Raw genomic sequence first — 16,742 nt, 5'->3', positions numbered from 1 at the left:
TGTTTAAGTCATTTTCTGGGAATATCAGCCCACCTGTTTGCTGTCCATTTGAGAGGCCCATGTTTCCAAAAAGGAAAAGTGAAAAAATACAGTATTTTTCTAAAAAAATAAATATATATATATATATATATATATATATATGACTGAAATTTGGAAACCAGGGATATGGCAGCCAACAGACTCTGGAAGCACACTCTCACCAAGTTTACACAGTGACACTAAAGTCTGACTTTGGCTCAATGTTACAAAGAAACATTACAAGGATGCAAATCTCTACTTTTCCAAGGTTCACGCTGGGTTGCCCAAAAAGGTTTGCACCTGTTTGTCTCTGTTTTCATTTAGTCTGAAATCAGCACTTACTGGAGGATTAAGACACTGTAAGGAAGCATAACGAACGGGTTTAAAGAATGAAGTTAATATTTCTATTTCATATAGAGGCTATTACAGACTGTATGTTGTGCACCTGAAATGGAGAACATTAAAAATACATTCTTAAACAAATTATCACATTTGCCTCCCTGTTATTGTCTATGAACACACAACATCTAATTATTTAAATCCATAATCTGTGAGTGGATCCGATCTGATTAATAATTACCCATGTTGACATACTTTGGTTGGTGTTCTTTTGTATGTTTTTTTGTTTCGGGTGAGCATTTGGTCTATATGCACAAATATGAGATGATTTCCTGATGATGTCTTTTCTTTTTATAGCCATGGAGCTTTTCTTTGTGTCTGCGGGGTCTAAGTAGGGCAATGATGTCACGGTCTATCCAGCAGAGGGCAACAGAGTGCAGAACTGTCTCCAGGAACTGAACTCATTCTCATCTTCAATTCTCTGCCTGCCAGGCTGGAAGAGCTGTATGTGCTGCCTGGTGGTGAAATACAATGTCTGCTCTGACCCCAAAGACAGGGTGAGCCAGAGAAAGGTAGAGGGAGGGGGCGTGGAGGGAGGGAAGGGTACAGACAGACAGAGTGCAGCAAAGTGTACCTGTGGTCTGAATTATAACGGCACTGAGCAAGGATATAACATGAACACACAAACACTGACTTTGGTATGTTAAACCTTAGCATCAATGAGAAACCTATGGTTCAAAGACTAAAAGGGACACACTCATATTTGAAAATAGAGATTTATATAAAAACACATTTAATACAAGTTTAATGCAAACTGTATAAATAGAACATAATATACAATTATTGGATTTAGGACTTTATTTATGAAGCTTATTCCACTGCATGCATCAGAGCTCTTTGGCAGTACTGCTAGGTAGTACGAGGAACCGGTGAGGTCAATGAGCTGTAGAACTTTGTTTTTTTCTCTCTCACTCATTCATGTTCTCACCAACTCCACCCACAGGGAACTTACTTATCCACCAGTTTCTGTCCGGTCAGAAATCACCTTGTCTACACATTCCATACTGGTAAGCCATTCAGAGACCTCAGCAAAAGTCCAATCACCTCATCCTCTCTCTAAACAACGGTCCAATCACAGAGGAAAGCTCCAATCAAGTGCTGTTCTGTTGACAGGCAGGTGCGTTGGTGAGCAGCAGGCGAACCTTCCCTCGTAGGAAGTTGGTGTGGACATGGAGCAGCTCAGATAAGGACGACACCTTCCTAGTCACTAAGTCCCCTACTACTGGTGCTGGAGGAAGGGGCAGGTCCTGTTCAATGGATGGGAGGAAGAACAAGGTTTAGTACACTACCCTGGGGAAAAAAGCACCACTCATCTGTTCTGTGGAAGAGGGTCTATTCCAGGTTCTTCTTGGCCTGCTACTCCATACCAAACCGTATGCAGCCAAATAGAACCCCCATTCTGTCACCTTTCCACTAACTTCCACTGTCATACCCGGCCTGCTCAATGCCATGTCAGTCACTGAACTGCAGTACCCTTAAAAGGCACAAGTTTCTGAGAAGAGTGGCGCCTCTGACAGAAAAGCAAACAAAGCGCGGCAGGTAGGTGGTGGTACACTGAGGGGAGAGGGCAGAGAGGACAAGGGAATGTCTGGCTGACTGTACCCATCAAAGGCGGCTGATGGCACCTTAATTAGCTTCTCTAGGGTAGGGGGCAGCATTCTGAATTTTGGCATGCCCAAATTAAATGGCCTGCTACTCGGGCCCAGAAGATATGATATGCATATAACTGGTAGATTTGGATAGAAAACACTCTAAAGTTTCCAAAACTGTTAAAATAGTGTCTGTGAGTATAACAGAAATGATTTGGCAGGCGAACACCTGAGAAAAATCCATTCATTTTTTGGTTTTGTAGTTTTCTATTCAATGCCATTACAGTATCCATTGACTTAGGACTCAATTTGCAGTTCCTATGCCTTCCACTAGATGGCATCAGTGTTTAGAAATTGTTTCAGGATTGTATTCTTATAAATGAGGGAGTAAGACCAGTCTGAATGAGTGGACCCTGAAGTGTCACAGAGCTTTTTCATGTGCAAGAGAGTGCATTTCTTGTTTACCTTTTATATTGATGACGTTATTGTCCGGTTGAAATATTATAGATCATTTAGGCTAAAAACAACCTGAGGATTGAATATAAACATCGTTTGACATGTTTCTATGAACTTTACGGATACAATTTGGATTTTTTTGTCTGCCTGTTTTGACTGAGTTTGAGCCTGTGGATTACTGAAGAAAACGCGCAACAAAACTGAGATTTTTGGATATAAAGAGACTTTATCGAACAAAAGGAACATTTATTGAGTAAATGAATGTCTTCTGAGTGCATCCATATGAAGATCATCAAAGGTAAGAGATTAATTTTATCTCTAATTCAGAGTTTTGTAACACTTCTGCTTGGTTGGTTACTGTTTGTAATAATTTGGGCTATGTTCTATGTGGGCTATGTTCTCAAATAACCGTAAGGTATGCTTTTGCTGTAAAGCATTTTTTAAATCTGACACCGTGGGTGGATTCACAAGAAGTTAATCTTTAAACCGATGTAAAATATGTTTTGTTTTCTGAATTTTTATAATGAGTATTTCTGTATTTGAATTTGGCGCTCTGCAATCTCACTCCACCCCCCTCCAGGTGTCGCCCATCTTCACCATTATCCCCTGTGTATTTATACCTGTGTTCTCTGTTTGTCTGTTGCCAGTTCACTTTGTTCGTAGAATCCCTACCAGCATTTTGTTTCCCTGCTCCCACCTGTTTCCTTGCTCCTGTTTTCTAGTTTCCCGGTTCTGACCGTTCTGCCTGCCTTGACCCTGAGCCTGCCTGTCATCCTGTACCTTTGCCCCACTACTCTGGATTACTGACCTCTGCCTGACCTGGCCCTGTGCCTGCTTGCTGTTTTGTACCTTACACCCTTTCTGGATTATTGACCCCTGCCTGCCTTGAACTGTCGTTTGCCTGTCCCTGTTTAAGGAATAAACTTTTGTTTTTTCAACACTGTCTGCACGGGGTCATACCTTAAAACGTGATATATGGTAGAAACAGAGACACAAAACATATCTGATAAGTGGGATAGGAGTTTTTCCTGGTTAGGTCATGTGATCAGGAATAACTCTGTGCCTATTGGGCAAGGAGGTTTTCTTTACCATGTGATCAGACCAGGAACTCTCCTGGCCCTACATAACAAAAAGGTTCACACCACACTCACACTCCTCAGTGAGTTACCTGGATGTGGAGGCTGCGCAGCACCTGGCCCAGGCTGTGGATGTTGCTGTTGTTGTTGTCGATGAGGATCTGCACGGCAACACGGCTCACTGACTCCCTCACAGCACCCAGGGCCTGGCCGAACAGAGACATCCCCGACTGGACCTCCAAAGCCTGCTCCTCAGTCTGGGAATACACACATACACGCATTATATACATGCGTACGCTAAAACAAAACTCACAGAATGTCATAATACATTATCATTATATAGCTAAAGATGCATGCACATTAGGGTGAATCCTGTAGTAATGGGTACACTGTACAGAAATACATGTATTGGCAGTTAGAGCTCAGTGGACTCAATGGACTCCATGTAAATTCAAATCAAATCAAATGTTAACTTTGTAAACAATAGGTGTGGCCTAACGGTGAAATGCTTACTTACAGGCCCTTCCCAGCAATGCAGAGAAAGAAAATAGAAAAGTCAAACATAATAATAATAAACGTAATAATAAAATAATATATGTTGCACAATGAATAATGATAACTTGGCAATATACAAAGGGTACCAGTATCGAGACAATGTGCAGGGGTATGAGATAATTGAGTTAGATATGTACTGTGCATATAACTAGAAATAAAGTGACAGATAGTAAACAGTAGCAGCAGCGTATGTGATGAGTCAAAAAGTTAGTGTGAAAAGGGTCAATGCAGATAGTCCGGGTAGCTATTTGGTTGACTATTTCACTAACTCTTTTGCAGTCTTATGGCTTGGGGGTAGAAGCTGTTCAGGGTCCTGTTGGTTCAAGACTTGGTGCACCAGTCCCACTTGCTGTGCGGTAGCAGAGAGAACAGTCTATAACTTGGGTGGCTGGAGTTTTTGACAATTTTCAGGGCTTTCCACTGACACCGCCTGGTATAGAGGTCCTGGATGGTAGGGAGCTCGGCACCAGTGATGTACTGAGCCGTCTGCACCACTCTCTGTAGTGCCTTGCGGTCGGTTGCCAAGCAGTTGCCATACCAAGCGGTAATGCAGCTAGTCAAGATGCTCTTAATGGTGCAGCTGTGGAACTTTTGGAGGATCTTTTTGAGGATCTATCCATGTCAAAGCTTCCTGAGGGGGAAGAGGTGTTGTCGTGCCCTCCTCACCACTGTGTTGGTGTTTTTGGACCATGATAGACCCGCTCTCAACCCGCTCCGCTACAGCCCTGTCAATGTGAATGGGGGCGAGCTTGGCCCTTCATTTCCTGTAGTCCATGATCAGCTCCTTTGTCTTGCTGAGGTTGAGGGAGAGGTTCTTGTCCTGCCACTCTTCCAGGTCTCTAACCTACACCCTATAGGCTGTCTCATCATCGTCGGTGATTATGTCATCTGCAAACTCAATGATGGTGTTGGAGTCATACGCGGCCATGCAGGTGAACCGGGAGTACAGGAGGGGACTAAGCACACACCCTTGAGGGGTTCCCGTGTTGAGGGTCAGCGTGGCGTCTCTGTTGTTGCTTACCCTCACCACCTGGGGGCGTCCCATCAGGAAGTCCATGATCTAGTTGCAGAGGGAGGTGTTCTGTCCCAGGGTCCTTAGCTTAGTGATGAGCATGGAGGGCACTATGATGTTGAATGCTGAGCTGTAGTCAATGAATAGCATTCTCACAAAGGTAAAAAAAAAGAAGAGGAAGGGAAGGGAAGCGCTGCTAAGGTACACAATAGTAGGTTTTGGGGTAAATTGGTCATCAAAAAGAAAAGAGGACCAAGGCACTCTTCATATAATTAATTCAAATGCCTTTATTTGTATGGCATGTTCAATGGAAACACATTTTAAAAACGTTTGGCTGCATGGCCTTCACCAGTGAGTACTCCAATGAACATGCCATACAAATAAAGGCATTTTAATTAATTATATGAAGAGTTCCTTGGTCCTCCTTTCTTTTTGATTCTCATGTAGGTGTTCCTTTTGTCCATGTGGGAAAGGGCAGCGTGGAACGCAATAGAGATTGCGTCATCTGTGGATCTGTTGAGGCAGTATGTGGATGGGAGTGGATCCAGGGTGTCTGGGATGATGGTGTTGATGTGAGCCATGATCAGCCTTTCAAAGCATTTCATGGCTACAGATGTGAGTGCTACTGGGCGATAGTCATATAGACATCTTACCAATATTGGTGCACAATTTCTACTTAAAATATCAAAGGGCACTCATCAAAAAGCACTAATTTCGTGGAACAACTCAGGTATTGAACTGATAGACAGGTACTCACATCCTTTGTCTCCCAGACTACAAAGTCAACATTTGTCAGAGGAACCACAAATGTGCCTGTCACCCCACACCCTGCCTTGCAACCTCGCTGCAAGAGGGAAGGAAGGCAAGACATATTGACACAGTTAGGGTAAGATGAGACACACCAACAGATCAAACACACTAACAAAGCTGAATTGTCTCCGCACATAATACACTCTGGTAGTATCATCATCCATCTTCTAATGTGACATTTTTCAAACATTTAAAAGTAGCTCAGGTCCATGATGGTTAGACCTCAGCTCACCAGAGCGGTCTCTGTGTCGCGGGCCTCCATGATGAAGCGATCCAGGACGCGGGGGTCACAGATGGGCCTGACAGGAGAAGGGAGGCCTCGTCCTGCCCACTGGAGTACCGTCAGCAGTACCACCACCGGCCCTGGGACACACACACACACATCATCAGGCTAATGCTAGAAATGGTAGCTGAGAGCAGTTACAGACTGGCAGCAAATCTGACAATCACATAACAGGAAGTTATGTCAACCAGTTCCAGAGAATAGAAGGTCACTAGAGCAGGTACACTGTGAAGGATGTACAATATTAACTGACTGTTTTGACTGTTGGACTGGGAAAACCCATTCGAGCCAATACGTTGGCTTCTCTATGAGGTGGGTTACAAAATCTAATTCTGATTTACTTCTGCAGAGGATTTACACAGAAGAGACATCAACCCCCTATGACAACTAACTCCCAGGTTTCCCAGATTTATTGACCAATAACTGCAGACAGGTTTGTGGCCATGCAGATCATTCTAACCCTGAGAAGAACACATAAACACAATGTCAGATAAATAATCATGAGGTTATTGTGCATGGCTAATTATTGTGTCACTCTTACTGTAATGCATTGTTTCAGAACATAATGATACCTTACTGTATGTCATGGATTTCTGTAGAGGTACAGTTGAAGAAGTTGGAAGTTACACATAGGTTGGAGTTATTAAAACTTGTTTTTCAACCACTCCACAAATTTCTTGTTAACAAACTATAGTTTTGGCATGTCAGCTAGGACTACTTTGTGCAAGACACAAGTAATTTATTTCAACAATTGTTTACAGATTAAGTATTATTCAAGTATAATTCACTGTATCACAATTCCGGTGGGTCAGAAGTTACATACACTTAAGTTGACTGTGCCTTTAAACAGCTTGGAAAATTCCTGAAAATTATGTCATGGATTTAGAAGCTTCTGATAGGCTATTGACATTATTTGAGTCCATTGGAAGTGTACCTGTGGATGTATTTCAAGGCCTACCGTCAAACTCAGTGCCTCTTTGCTTGACATGAGAAAATTGGGAAAATCAAAAGAAATCAGTCAAGACCTCAGAATTTTTTTTCTCCAAATGCCTGAAGGTACCACTTTCATCTGTACAAACAATAGTATGCAAGTATAAACACCATGGTACTATACAGCCGTCATACCGCTCAGGAAGGTGATACGTTCTGTCTCCTAGAGATGAACATACTTTGGTGCGAAAAGTGCAAATCAATCCCAGAACAACTGCAAAGGACCTTGTGAAGATGCTGGAGGAAACAGGTAAAAAGTTATCTATATCCACAGTAAAAAGAGTCCTATATAGCCATAACCTGAAAGGCCGCTCAGCAAGGAAGAAGCCACTACTCCAAAACCATCATAAAAAATCCAGACTACGGTTTCCAACTGCACATGGGAACAAAGATCGTACTTTTTGGAGAAATGTCCTCTGGTCTGATGAAACAAAAATAGAACTGTTTGGCTATAATGACTATCATTATGTTTGGAGGAAAAAGGGGGAGGCTTGCAAGCCGAAGAACACCATCCCAACCGTGAAGCACGGGGGTGGAAGCATCATGTTGTGGGGGTGCTTTGCAGCAGGAGGGACTGGTGCACTTCACAAAATAAATGGCATCATGAGGATGGAAATTATGTGGATATATTGAAGCAACATCTTAAGACATCAGTCTGGAAGTTAAAGCTTGGCCGCAAATGAGTCTTCCAAATTGACAATGACCCCAAGCATACTTCCAAAGCTGTGGCAAAAAGGACAACAAAGTCAAGGTATTGGAGTGGCCATCACAAAGCCTGACCTCAATCATATAGAAAATTTGTGGGCAGAACTGAAAAAGCATGTGTGAGCAAGGAGGTCAACAAACCTGACTCAGTTACACCAGCTCTGTCAGGAGGAATGGGCCAAAATTCACCCAATTTATTTTGGGAAGCTTGTGGAAGGCTACTCGAAATGTTTGACCCAAGTTAAACAATTTAAAGGCAATGCTACCAAATACTAATTGAGTGTATGTAAACTTCTGACCCATTGGGAATGTGATGAAAGAAATAAAAGCTGAAATAAATAATTCTCTCTACTATTATACCTGACATTTCACATTCTTAAAATAAAGTGGTGATTCTAATGGACCGAACACAGGGAATTTTTACTAGGATTAAATGTCAGGAATTGTGAAAAACTGAGTTGAAATGTATTTGGTTAAGGTGTATGTAAACCTCCGACTTCAACTGTATATAGGCCTGGTATATGTACATTTATGCCTTGAACCCTTGTTGGGAAATCTAGTGACGAAATTGAGGTCAAGTGGTTTCTTTTTTGCTTTCTAATGCAAAGTTTCATTGGAAAGGTAGATTGTCCTCGTTGTCCTGCAAATATTGGAGTGACTGCTGTACACACCTTTTCTATTCATATACTGTCTATACACACCATTATATATAATTGTATTCAGGACTCTGACATTGTTCGTTCTGATCTTGCTCTTTCTGTTATATATATATATACATATATGTGTGCATTATTATGTAATTCTAGATAATACTGCACTGTTGGAGCTAGAAAACACAAGCATTTCTTTACACCTGCAATAAAGTCTGCAAATCTGTGTAAACACCCAATAAACTGCTTACTTTATGCACCAGAGAGATCGTTGCGGGCATAGTTCTATTCCTCACCCATTGACTAGATACAGCAACTCCTTGACGTTTAAATTCTGAAAACCTGGTTGTGGATGCCAATAGTCATGCCGTAACGATACCATTGAAGGCACCGTAGGCACGTCCATCTGAAAATATAATCTGGAAACTTTCAAACATGCGTTTGGAACTTTGCGCACAAAAGTTAATGGATAGACCTAATCGCCTTAACATGTTTGCTTCAGTATTACCGTATATTACAAAAACAGTATTGTTATCAAATAATGTGTAATTTACCTGAAATGGAAGTCATTCGCAAAATGGTGCAACATGTTTAGAAGGCGCTGCTAAACAAAGTACATGTGCAATATACTCCGTAAAAAATAACTTTTTACGCCGAATTGTCTAGTATTTAGGCATTCACAATATGAAATTAGCTTGAAATAGGCTTTCTCCACTTGTGTCCTTGCCCCTTGTTCAGAGCGCAATGGAATGCCCCGTGCGCACCAGAGATGAAAGCTCGATGGTCTCTCCGGGCGCGGCTATTTTCATTCTAGGTTAGCCGTGTCGTGTTTTGGCAAGCTGCCGTGTACTTATTGATTTATTTTACCACACTGTATGCTGAACATTCAAGTACAGACTGTCATTCTTCAGCGGTCTGTTCTAAATTAGATGAATGGATGGCATTGATGTACCCAGTAACCCATCCGGATTCCCACAGTGATTCGCGCATCTGATGACGTCAAAAACGTTTTTGTGATCGTTTCTAGTCTTTCGTAACTGATTTAAGAATGAGGAAATGCCATATTTTACTTTGCAATGGTTGCCATATGCTTTGAATGAACATTGATTCAAATGCCGAATTGATTATTGTGCATAAATATATTTTCTCTGTTTTATTTGTGTGGAAAATAATTTATCACAGATAGGCCTATAGAGTCTATAAATATACAGGTATGTTGTGCCAAAGGGTTAGTTGGGCCTCACCTTGTTTCTAGGACACCATCAATGGTGTAAAGTACATATGCATTTTTGTGAGGAATGTGTACTTTTACTTTACGATATTTTTTACAACTTTTTACTTTTAAACTTTTTCCTCCATACATTTTCCCTGACACCCAAAGTACTAGTTACATTTAAGTCAGGAAAAAGGTCCAATTCACGCTCTTAACAAGAGAACATCTCTGATCATCCCCACTGCCTCTGATCTGGTGGACACACTAAACGCAAATGCTTAATTTGAAATTATGTCTAAATGTTAGAGTGTGCTCAAGGCAACAAAAAAATAGGAACATTGTGCCATCTTGGTTTGCTTAATGTAAGGAATTTGAAATAATTTGTACTTTTACCTTTGAAAGGTTAAGTGATATTGAACAGATATCTATATCTGAATGTAGGCATGTGACATAGGGTGGACTTTAGCTTTCCTATTTAACTGAATTTTCACAGATCTATGTTTGCTTTCACCAATGACTGACCTTAATAATTGCTGATTGCATGTGTGTCCTGTGACTATGAGATTTGCGGTGCTTAATATAATTTATTTTTTTGTATGATCCTCCTGTGATTAGAGGATCCCTAAACGACTTTCTCTCTTTCATTGCAGTTCATGACCTCTGCCTCCCTTTTAACCTTTGGTGCACCTGTGTTTGCGTCAAGTACGTCCGTGACGCTGGAGTGCAAGATACAAGTTTTTCGTCCAAACTACAAAGGTCTGAACTACAGAGCTCTGGTTGGAGCTAGCACGTAGTGGCATCCGTCCTAAAAATAGTTCGCTCTGCGTTCAGGGTTGTCGGCTGTCGTTTTTTATTTTGTAGTTCTTGCTCCAAGAGGGGTGTGTATCATCATCAGGGTATTTGTCATTGACTGTGGTTATTTATACTGGCAAAGTTGAAACAGAATATGACGAGTTGGTTTGGAATGTTGTAACTGAAAGATCTTTGTAATAAAATGGTATTGTTAATATAGTTTTGCCTGGTCCATTGTATTGCTCATGATCCAATCCAAAAGGTGGCCTGTCATCCCAAACCTGTGTGTCTTATGGTGCTTTCAAGACAACTGGGAACCCTGAAAAAAACAAGGTCGAATCAGGATGTCAGTGATCTTCAGGTCGGAAAGTCAGAGCTCTAGAAAGAGGCTTGAGTTCCCGACTTGGAATTTTGAGTTGGATGTCCGTTAAAAACACCTTTTCCCAGTCGGAGCTTGTTTTTTTCTTCTTCGAGTTCCCAGTTGTCTTGAACACACTGAAGATGGAAAGATTTCCCAGTTACGAGTTCTCAGTTGTTTTGAAAGCAGCATTTCACTGGTTGAAGTGTTCCCTGTATTAAACAGAAACTGGCGTAGTCTGGTAATTTTAGTCACAGCCCCTCCCTGCCAGGGTGTGACGTATACATTTAAGATATATAATATATCACACCCCCATTCCATGAATTAAACTTTGACCTACCATCGCCCACTGTCACAGGACACCATCACCAACTTACCCCAAGGTGGCTCAATTTACCCTGTCCCTATGCTTTTTTGGGGCACGGTATGTTTTCAAAACTGTTATGTTTACATTAATTCTGATTATTTCCAGGGATACCCATCCTGAAATATATGTAGATATATTTGTTAGAAATAATACTATATTTCCCTTGATGTAGTGATGCTAAATGTAAAAAAAATGCTCAATATACCACACTCCCCTAATCTAGGAGTGAAAATTGTCTATAGGTGTAGCATATGTCCATTTATTGTTTGGGGTTGCCCTGCAGTTGTAAAAAATACAGACCTATTCATACAGCTTTAGGGATTTTTTTAGACGCAAAAAGATTGTGTGCCAAGAAGGACAGAGGAACCAAATATGAACCACTTAGCAACTAAAAAAAATGAGAAGCATCTAAAATCCTTTTGTCCGGTCAATGCTGCCAATGGGATGCATTTAAAACCCCTTCCTGTCCACTGACCTACATTCGTGGTTCGGGTCCTAAAGTGAATGAAGTTACATAGTTGTGTCAGTCTACTTGCATTTACTGACAGTAAAATGTTGCTTCAAAGTAGACAAAATGCAGGTCAAGTTTTTTACCCCCCCCCCCCCAAAAAAAAAAAAAAAAAAAATAAACCCCACGTAGTGGATGGCAGGTAGCCTAGCGGTTATGAGCATTGGGCCAGTAACTACAATGTAAACGCAGAAGTTTGACAGAAGCTCCCTCTGGTGTACGTATGAATAAATACATCAACACCATGTACCATTTGATCCCACAATACTAAAACCTTGCTTTTATGTCCGTCACCATTACAGCTATAGACAAAACTTTTCTAGTATGGCTACATGTCATCAGGCACACAGTCATTGTAGAAGATCTGGTAGTTCTTGTCCACGTCCAACCGTCCCCTTCAGAAACGTCTCTAGTGTCTTGATAGGCACCTCCACCACAGCATTGTTGACCCTATTTTTCAGACCATAGGCCCCAAACACAGGAAAGTGGTAGCGCTCTAGGTAGGGGGCATTGTGGTCGTAGTCTGGACAGCAGTAGGCCGTCCACATGTACTCTGGGATGCCCACGCGGTCCTGGTTGTCTCGCCGAATCATGTTCCCGGCCGAGGTAACTCCCGTGATGACATAGGCATTGCCGCGGCAGTAGATGTTGAGGCGTTGTCTGATACGGTCCTCATGCTGGGCCCAGGGGCCAGTGTTGAACTCTCTGATCTGAGGCACCACGTTGGACAGGGTGTAGGTGGCTGCCTTGTCGAGGGGCTCCAACTGGTGCTGGTCTGGGTTCAGTTGGCCACGCACATACTGGGGCACGTCTGTAATGTCCTCCAGCACCGCCTGACTGTCCATGAGATGCTTGTGCATCTGAGCCGACTGTGGGTAGACCTCCATATTACCGCTGGATTTACTGGAGGCCAGCTAGAAAGAGAGAGAGAGATTATCTTTAAATTAGAGCCTACTTTTGTGATTAGCTGAAATTAAAGAGCTCTATATTTATTGTGGTAATTCATGCTATTACTAAAGGAAGATAGAGGGTGTGTGCGAAAAACAAAGGCTCACTCATTCTCTGATCAAGACAGTGAGCTTTAGTTTTTGAATATCGTTCAAGTCCATATCTAAGGTACCATAATAGTCTCCTTCATATGAGACAGTAATTGTAGTTACAGACATGGGAATTCTCACACTGGGAAAAAAACACAGTTGTTACAATAATTAACTTTCCTTACCTTCTCTCTGTCCTCAGACATCAACTCACCTGTGGTTTGTACATCCAGGGCTGGTCCATGCTCTTCTCCCCGTCAGACCGTTTGAAGGTGTATGCAGAGTAGAGGGGCATGTGTCTGCGGGGGTCATAGAGGGTGACGAATCGGGGGTTGTCCTCCAGGATCTGGCAGATCTTCTTCAGGTTGCTGCCCGCCAGGTAGCCCCGTGGTGGTATGCCCATGTAAATATAGTCCTTACAGTGCTCCACATGGTCAAAGTCCTCCACCATGCCACACCAGGCCCAGGGCACCCACAGGAACATACTCAGAACAGCATACCAAGACTGCTGCCAAGTTGACCTCATGCTCTAAAGAAATATCCCTGTATTTAATACTGCTCTGATACCTTCACACTCCTCTGTTACTAATTCTGCAGTCTGTCAGTCTCATCAGCATTTAGCAGTCTGTCAGTGTTAGCGTTACTTTCACTAAACTTATTAATGGCTCTTTCCCATGCAAAGCAATGTTATAGGATTGGCAGGACATACCTGTAAGCCCGATGCTCCCAGTTCTAACCATTCCCACATCCAGTGGGGAAACTTATACGAGTCACATGCTCAAAAGCACTGAGAACTGTAGGCACCTAATAAGGAGAGGCCTTTTTTTATCATCAAATTAAATCAAATTGAATTAGTCAAATACACAGCAGGTATAAAAGGTGCATCGAAATGATTATGTGCTACTTCCCTCAACTATGCAGTACATTAATCAATAAAAATACAAGTAAAGTAAAGTAAAAAAGAACAAGTAATAAAGGTAATAGAAGATATGAGCGGCTATAGTTTACGAGAAAGTTCATGTAAAAATTGCTATACTGCATCCGCTCAGACACCATTCATTCAAATTCACCCATGCACACAAACACTTAGTTTAATGACCACACAGCTCAACATGTTCTGAGCGGATGGTCGGGCTGCCTGAGCTATGGGCACATTTTGGAGGACGATTTTTAACGTGTCAATCAGAATAATCTGAGAGGTAAATGAATTATGAGGCATAAATTAAAGTGTGCAGGACCTTCTCTTTGGGAACAGTGGTTTTGGGTTGAAACAGTAAAACATGACACCTGGAAGTCAGAGAACTCATTTGTTTTATTCAAAGAAGATACACTCTTTACAGCCTTTGATGATATAGTCCATTTTACAACCACTTTCCAACTATGCGCAGATAACACCTTTCCATGAATGGTTGACACACTACACCATTGTATTTGAATGCCACTGAGCTGTTTTATAAGGGGACAGATAGCGGCAAAGCCAATTGCAGTTAAAAAGAGTGCTAGAAATACAGAAACTAGAGGGACAATTACCCTACACTACAACAGAATTCATTTGGAAGGACAATTACCCTACACTACAACAGAATTCATTTGGAAGGACAATTACCCTACATTACAACAGAATTCATTTGGAAGGACAATTAGCCTACACTACAACAGAAGTCATTTGGAAGGACAATTACCCTACACTACAACAGAAGTCATTTGCAAAGCAGATCTTAGATAATAAAAACATATCCAAAGCATGACCAAATGCTATGAATGTTCTGTTACAAGTACAAAACTTTTAACAAACTGCCAGTGTACATCATATTTAATCATTATAAAAACTACTAGCCCACTGAGCATACACATTTGAGATACACAGAGCACAGAGAGTAGGTGTGTATGGTAGCTGCTGGGGAGCGTTTAGATGGTGTGGTGGAGGTACAGAGGGAGGGGGGAGGGGGAGATGCAGTTGTCATAGAAGAGCTGCAGGTTCTGGTCTACGTCCATCCGGGTCTTCAGGAAGTTCTCCAAGTCCTGGACAGTTATCTCGTGGACCATGTTGCCCTCCTTGGCGTTCTTGGCCAGGGCAGCCTGGGAGGGGAAGCGGATGCGGACATCGTGGGGGGCGTTGCGGTCGTAGTCAGTGCAGCAGTAGGCAGTCCACACGTCCTCAGGGATGGCCACGCGGTCCTGGTTGTTCCGGCGAATCATGTGACCTGTAGTGGTCACCCCTGTGACAATGAATGCGGTGCCACGGCAGTAGTTGTTGAGGCGGACACGGATACGCTCCTCGTGCTCACGCCACGGCCCAATGTTGAACTCTCTGATCTCTGGCACCACGTTGGTCAGGGTGTAAGTGGAGGCGCGGTCATGAGGGTCAGACTGGTGCTGGTCTGGGTTCAGGTGGCCACGTTCATACAGTACTACGTCAGAGTAGTCATCCAGCACTGCTTGGCTGTCCTCAAACTTCATGTGCAGGTAGCCGGTAGGGAAGGGTAGCATGTTTCCATTGCCATCAACCTCTGCCAGCTGGAGAGAGGGGAGAAGGATTAGCATATCATTCACACGATTGTAGACTACATAGTAACAAAGGGAAAGAAGCTATACACTGTTCAATGAAGGGCTATGATAAATCAGTTAACAGCTATAACATTTCAACTCCTGTCACTGCAAAATAGGGACTTAACATTACCATCATTTTCAGATAGAAAACACGTATAACATAACATTTAAGGAGTAGACTCACAACAACAGCAAAAATGCATTTGACTGACCTGTGGCTCATACATCCAGGGGTAGTCCACGCGCCGGTCTCCCTCTGTCTTCTTGAAGGAGTAGGCTGAGTAGACAGGGATTCGTTTCTGAGGGTCGTACAGGGTCACGAAGCGTGGCTTGTCTGCATAGCGCTGACAGATCTTCTTCAGTTTGGCATCAATGATTCCCCGTGGTGGGGTTCCCATGTATAAGGAATCCTTGCATCGTTCTACATGGTTGAAGTCCTCAACCACAGTGGCCGGAGCTCTAGGTGCACTATGGAAAAGGGAGAACACCAACACCAAACAGCCCGGAGAGAATTGCATGGCTCTTACCAGAACAACTGCAGGAGAGTGAAGTGAAAGACAAGGTGTAGAGTTAGAATTTAAACACCACAGACCAGATATGCAAAGTGAGTAAAATAATGTGACAGAGGGATCTGCTATCCAACCAATTTGTGTTGTGAATGAATAACAAGAATAGGCGTTGGTCTGTTCCATATTGTCCAATCAGCAAAGCAATTACGTGAATTTACTGTAACAGTAAATTTTTACAGCTGAAAATATAAGAACATACATATAGCAGTAGTACCCTAACATACATGGAGGCCAGGTCACTTTAACCTCTAGCAGAGAAGCAACCCACGCACAAAGCCCAACGCAGACAAGGACACAGTAATATATGTCAGCCTGAGTGACTATCCCCACTGCTACCATCAATCTAGCAATTTAGGGGGAACTTTAAGAGGAACAGCCTCAGCAGGACTTGACCAAGCATAAAGGCCATAAAGACCTTGTTAAATCAAATCAAATAAAATTGTATTTGTCACATGCTTCATAAACAACAGGTGTAGACTAACAGTGAAACGCTTACTTACGGGCCCTTCTCAACAATGCAGAGAGAAAGAAAAATAAATACACAATGAGTAATGATAACCTGGCTATGTACACGGGGTACCAGTACCGAGTAGATGTGCAGGGATATGAGGTAATTGAGGTAGATATGTACATATAGGTAGGGATAAAGTGACTAGGCAACAGGATAGATAATAAACAATAGCAGCATCTTATTTGATGAGTCAAAAGAGTTAAAGCAATAAGGTTACTGACCTCCTCCCTATATCTCATAGTCGTCAGTAAACAGGTCCACCACCGTCGTGTCGTCTGCAAACTTAATGATGGT

General features: G+C 42.4%; 3 protein-coding genes across 3 annotated transcripts; all 3 read right to left on the bottom strand.

The window, feature by feature from the left end:
• Positions 1 to 1,151: 1,151 nt before the first annotated feature.
• On the bottom strand, positions 1,152 to 9,293 carry LOC135544346 (erythropoietin-like). Its single transcript, XM_064971887.1, has 5 exons — positions 9,098 to 9,293; positions 6,148 to 6,278; positions 5,863 to 5,949; positions 3,631 to 3,795; positions 1,152 to 1,664 (listed from the first exon to the last, which is right to left on the bottom strand). The coding sequence occupies exons 1-5, from the start codon at positions 9,111 to 9,113 to the stop codon at positions 1,509 to 1,511; spliced, it is 555 nt and encodes a 184-aa protein (XP_064827959.1). The 5' UTR covers positions 9,114 to 9,293; the 3' UTR covers positions 1,152 to 1,508.
• A 2,711-nt stretch (positions 9,294 to 12,004) lies between these two features.
• LOC135543903 (endonuclease domain-containing 1 protein-like) lies at positions 12,005 to 13,221 on the bottom strand. Its single transcript, XM_064971216.1, has 2 exons — positions 13,033 to 13,221; positions 12,005 to 12,695 (listed from the first exon to the last, which is right to left on the bottom strand). Exons 1-2 carry the CDS (start codon positions 13,219 to 13,221, stop codon positions 12,132 to 12,134), a joined length of 753 nt encoding a protein of 250 aa, XP_064827288.1. The 3' UTR covers positions 12,005 to 12,131.
• An 891-nt stretch (positions 13,222 to 14,112) lies between these two features.
• On the bottom strand, positions 14,113 to 15,906 carry LOC135543901 (endonuclease domain-containing 1 protein). The gene is made up of 2 exons (XM_064971215.1): positions 15,581 to 15,906; positions 14,113 to 15,335 (listed from the first exon to the last, which is right to left on the bottom strand). The coding sequence occupies exons 1-2, from the start codon at positions 15,884 to 15,886 to the stop codon at positions 14,727 to 14,729; spliced, it is 915 nt and encodes a 304-aa protein (XP_064827287.1). The 5' UTR covers positions 15,887 to 15,906; the 3' UTR covers positions 14,113 to 14,726.
• Positions 15,907 to 16,742: the final 836 nt, after the last annotated feature.

Source organism: Oncorhynchus masou, chromosome 8 (genome assembly GCF_036934945.1).
Source record: "Oncorhynchus masou masou isolate Uvic2021 chromosome 8, UVic_Omas_1.1, whole genome shotgun sequence".
Lineage (NCBI taxonomy): Eukaryota > Metazoa > Chordata > Actinopteri > Salmoniformes > Salmonidae > Oncorhynchus > Oncorhynchus masou.
This window is presented reverse-complemented; position numbering and strand designations above follow the sequence as displayed.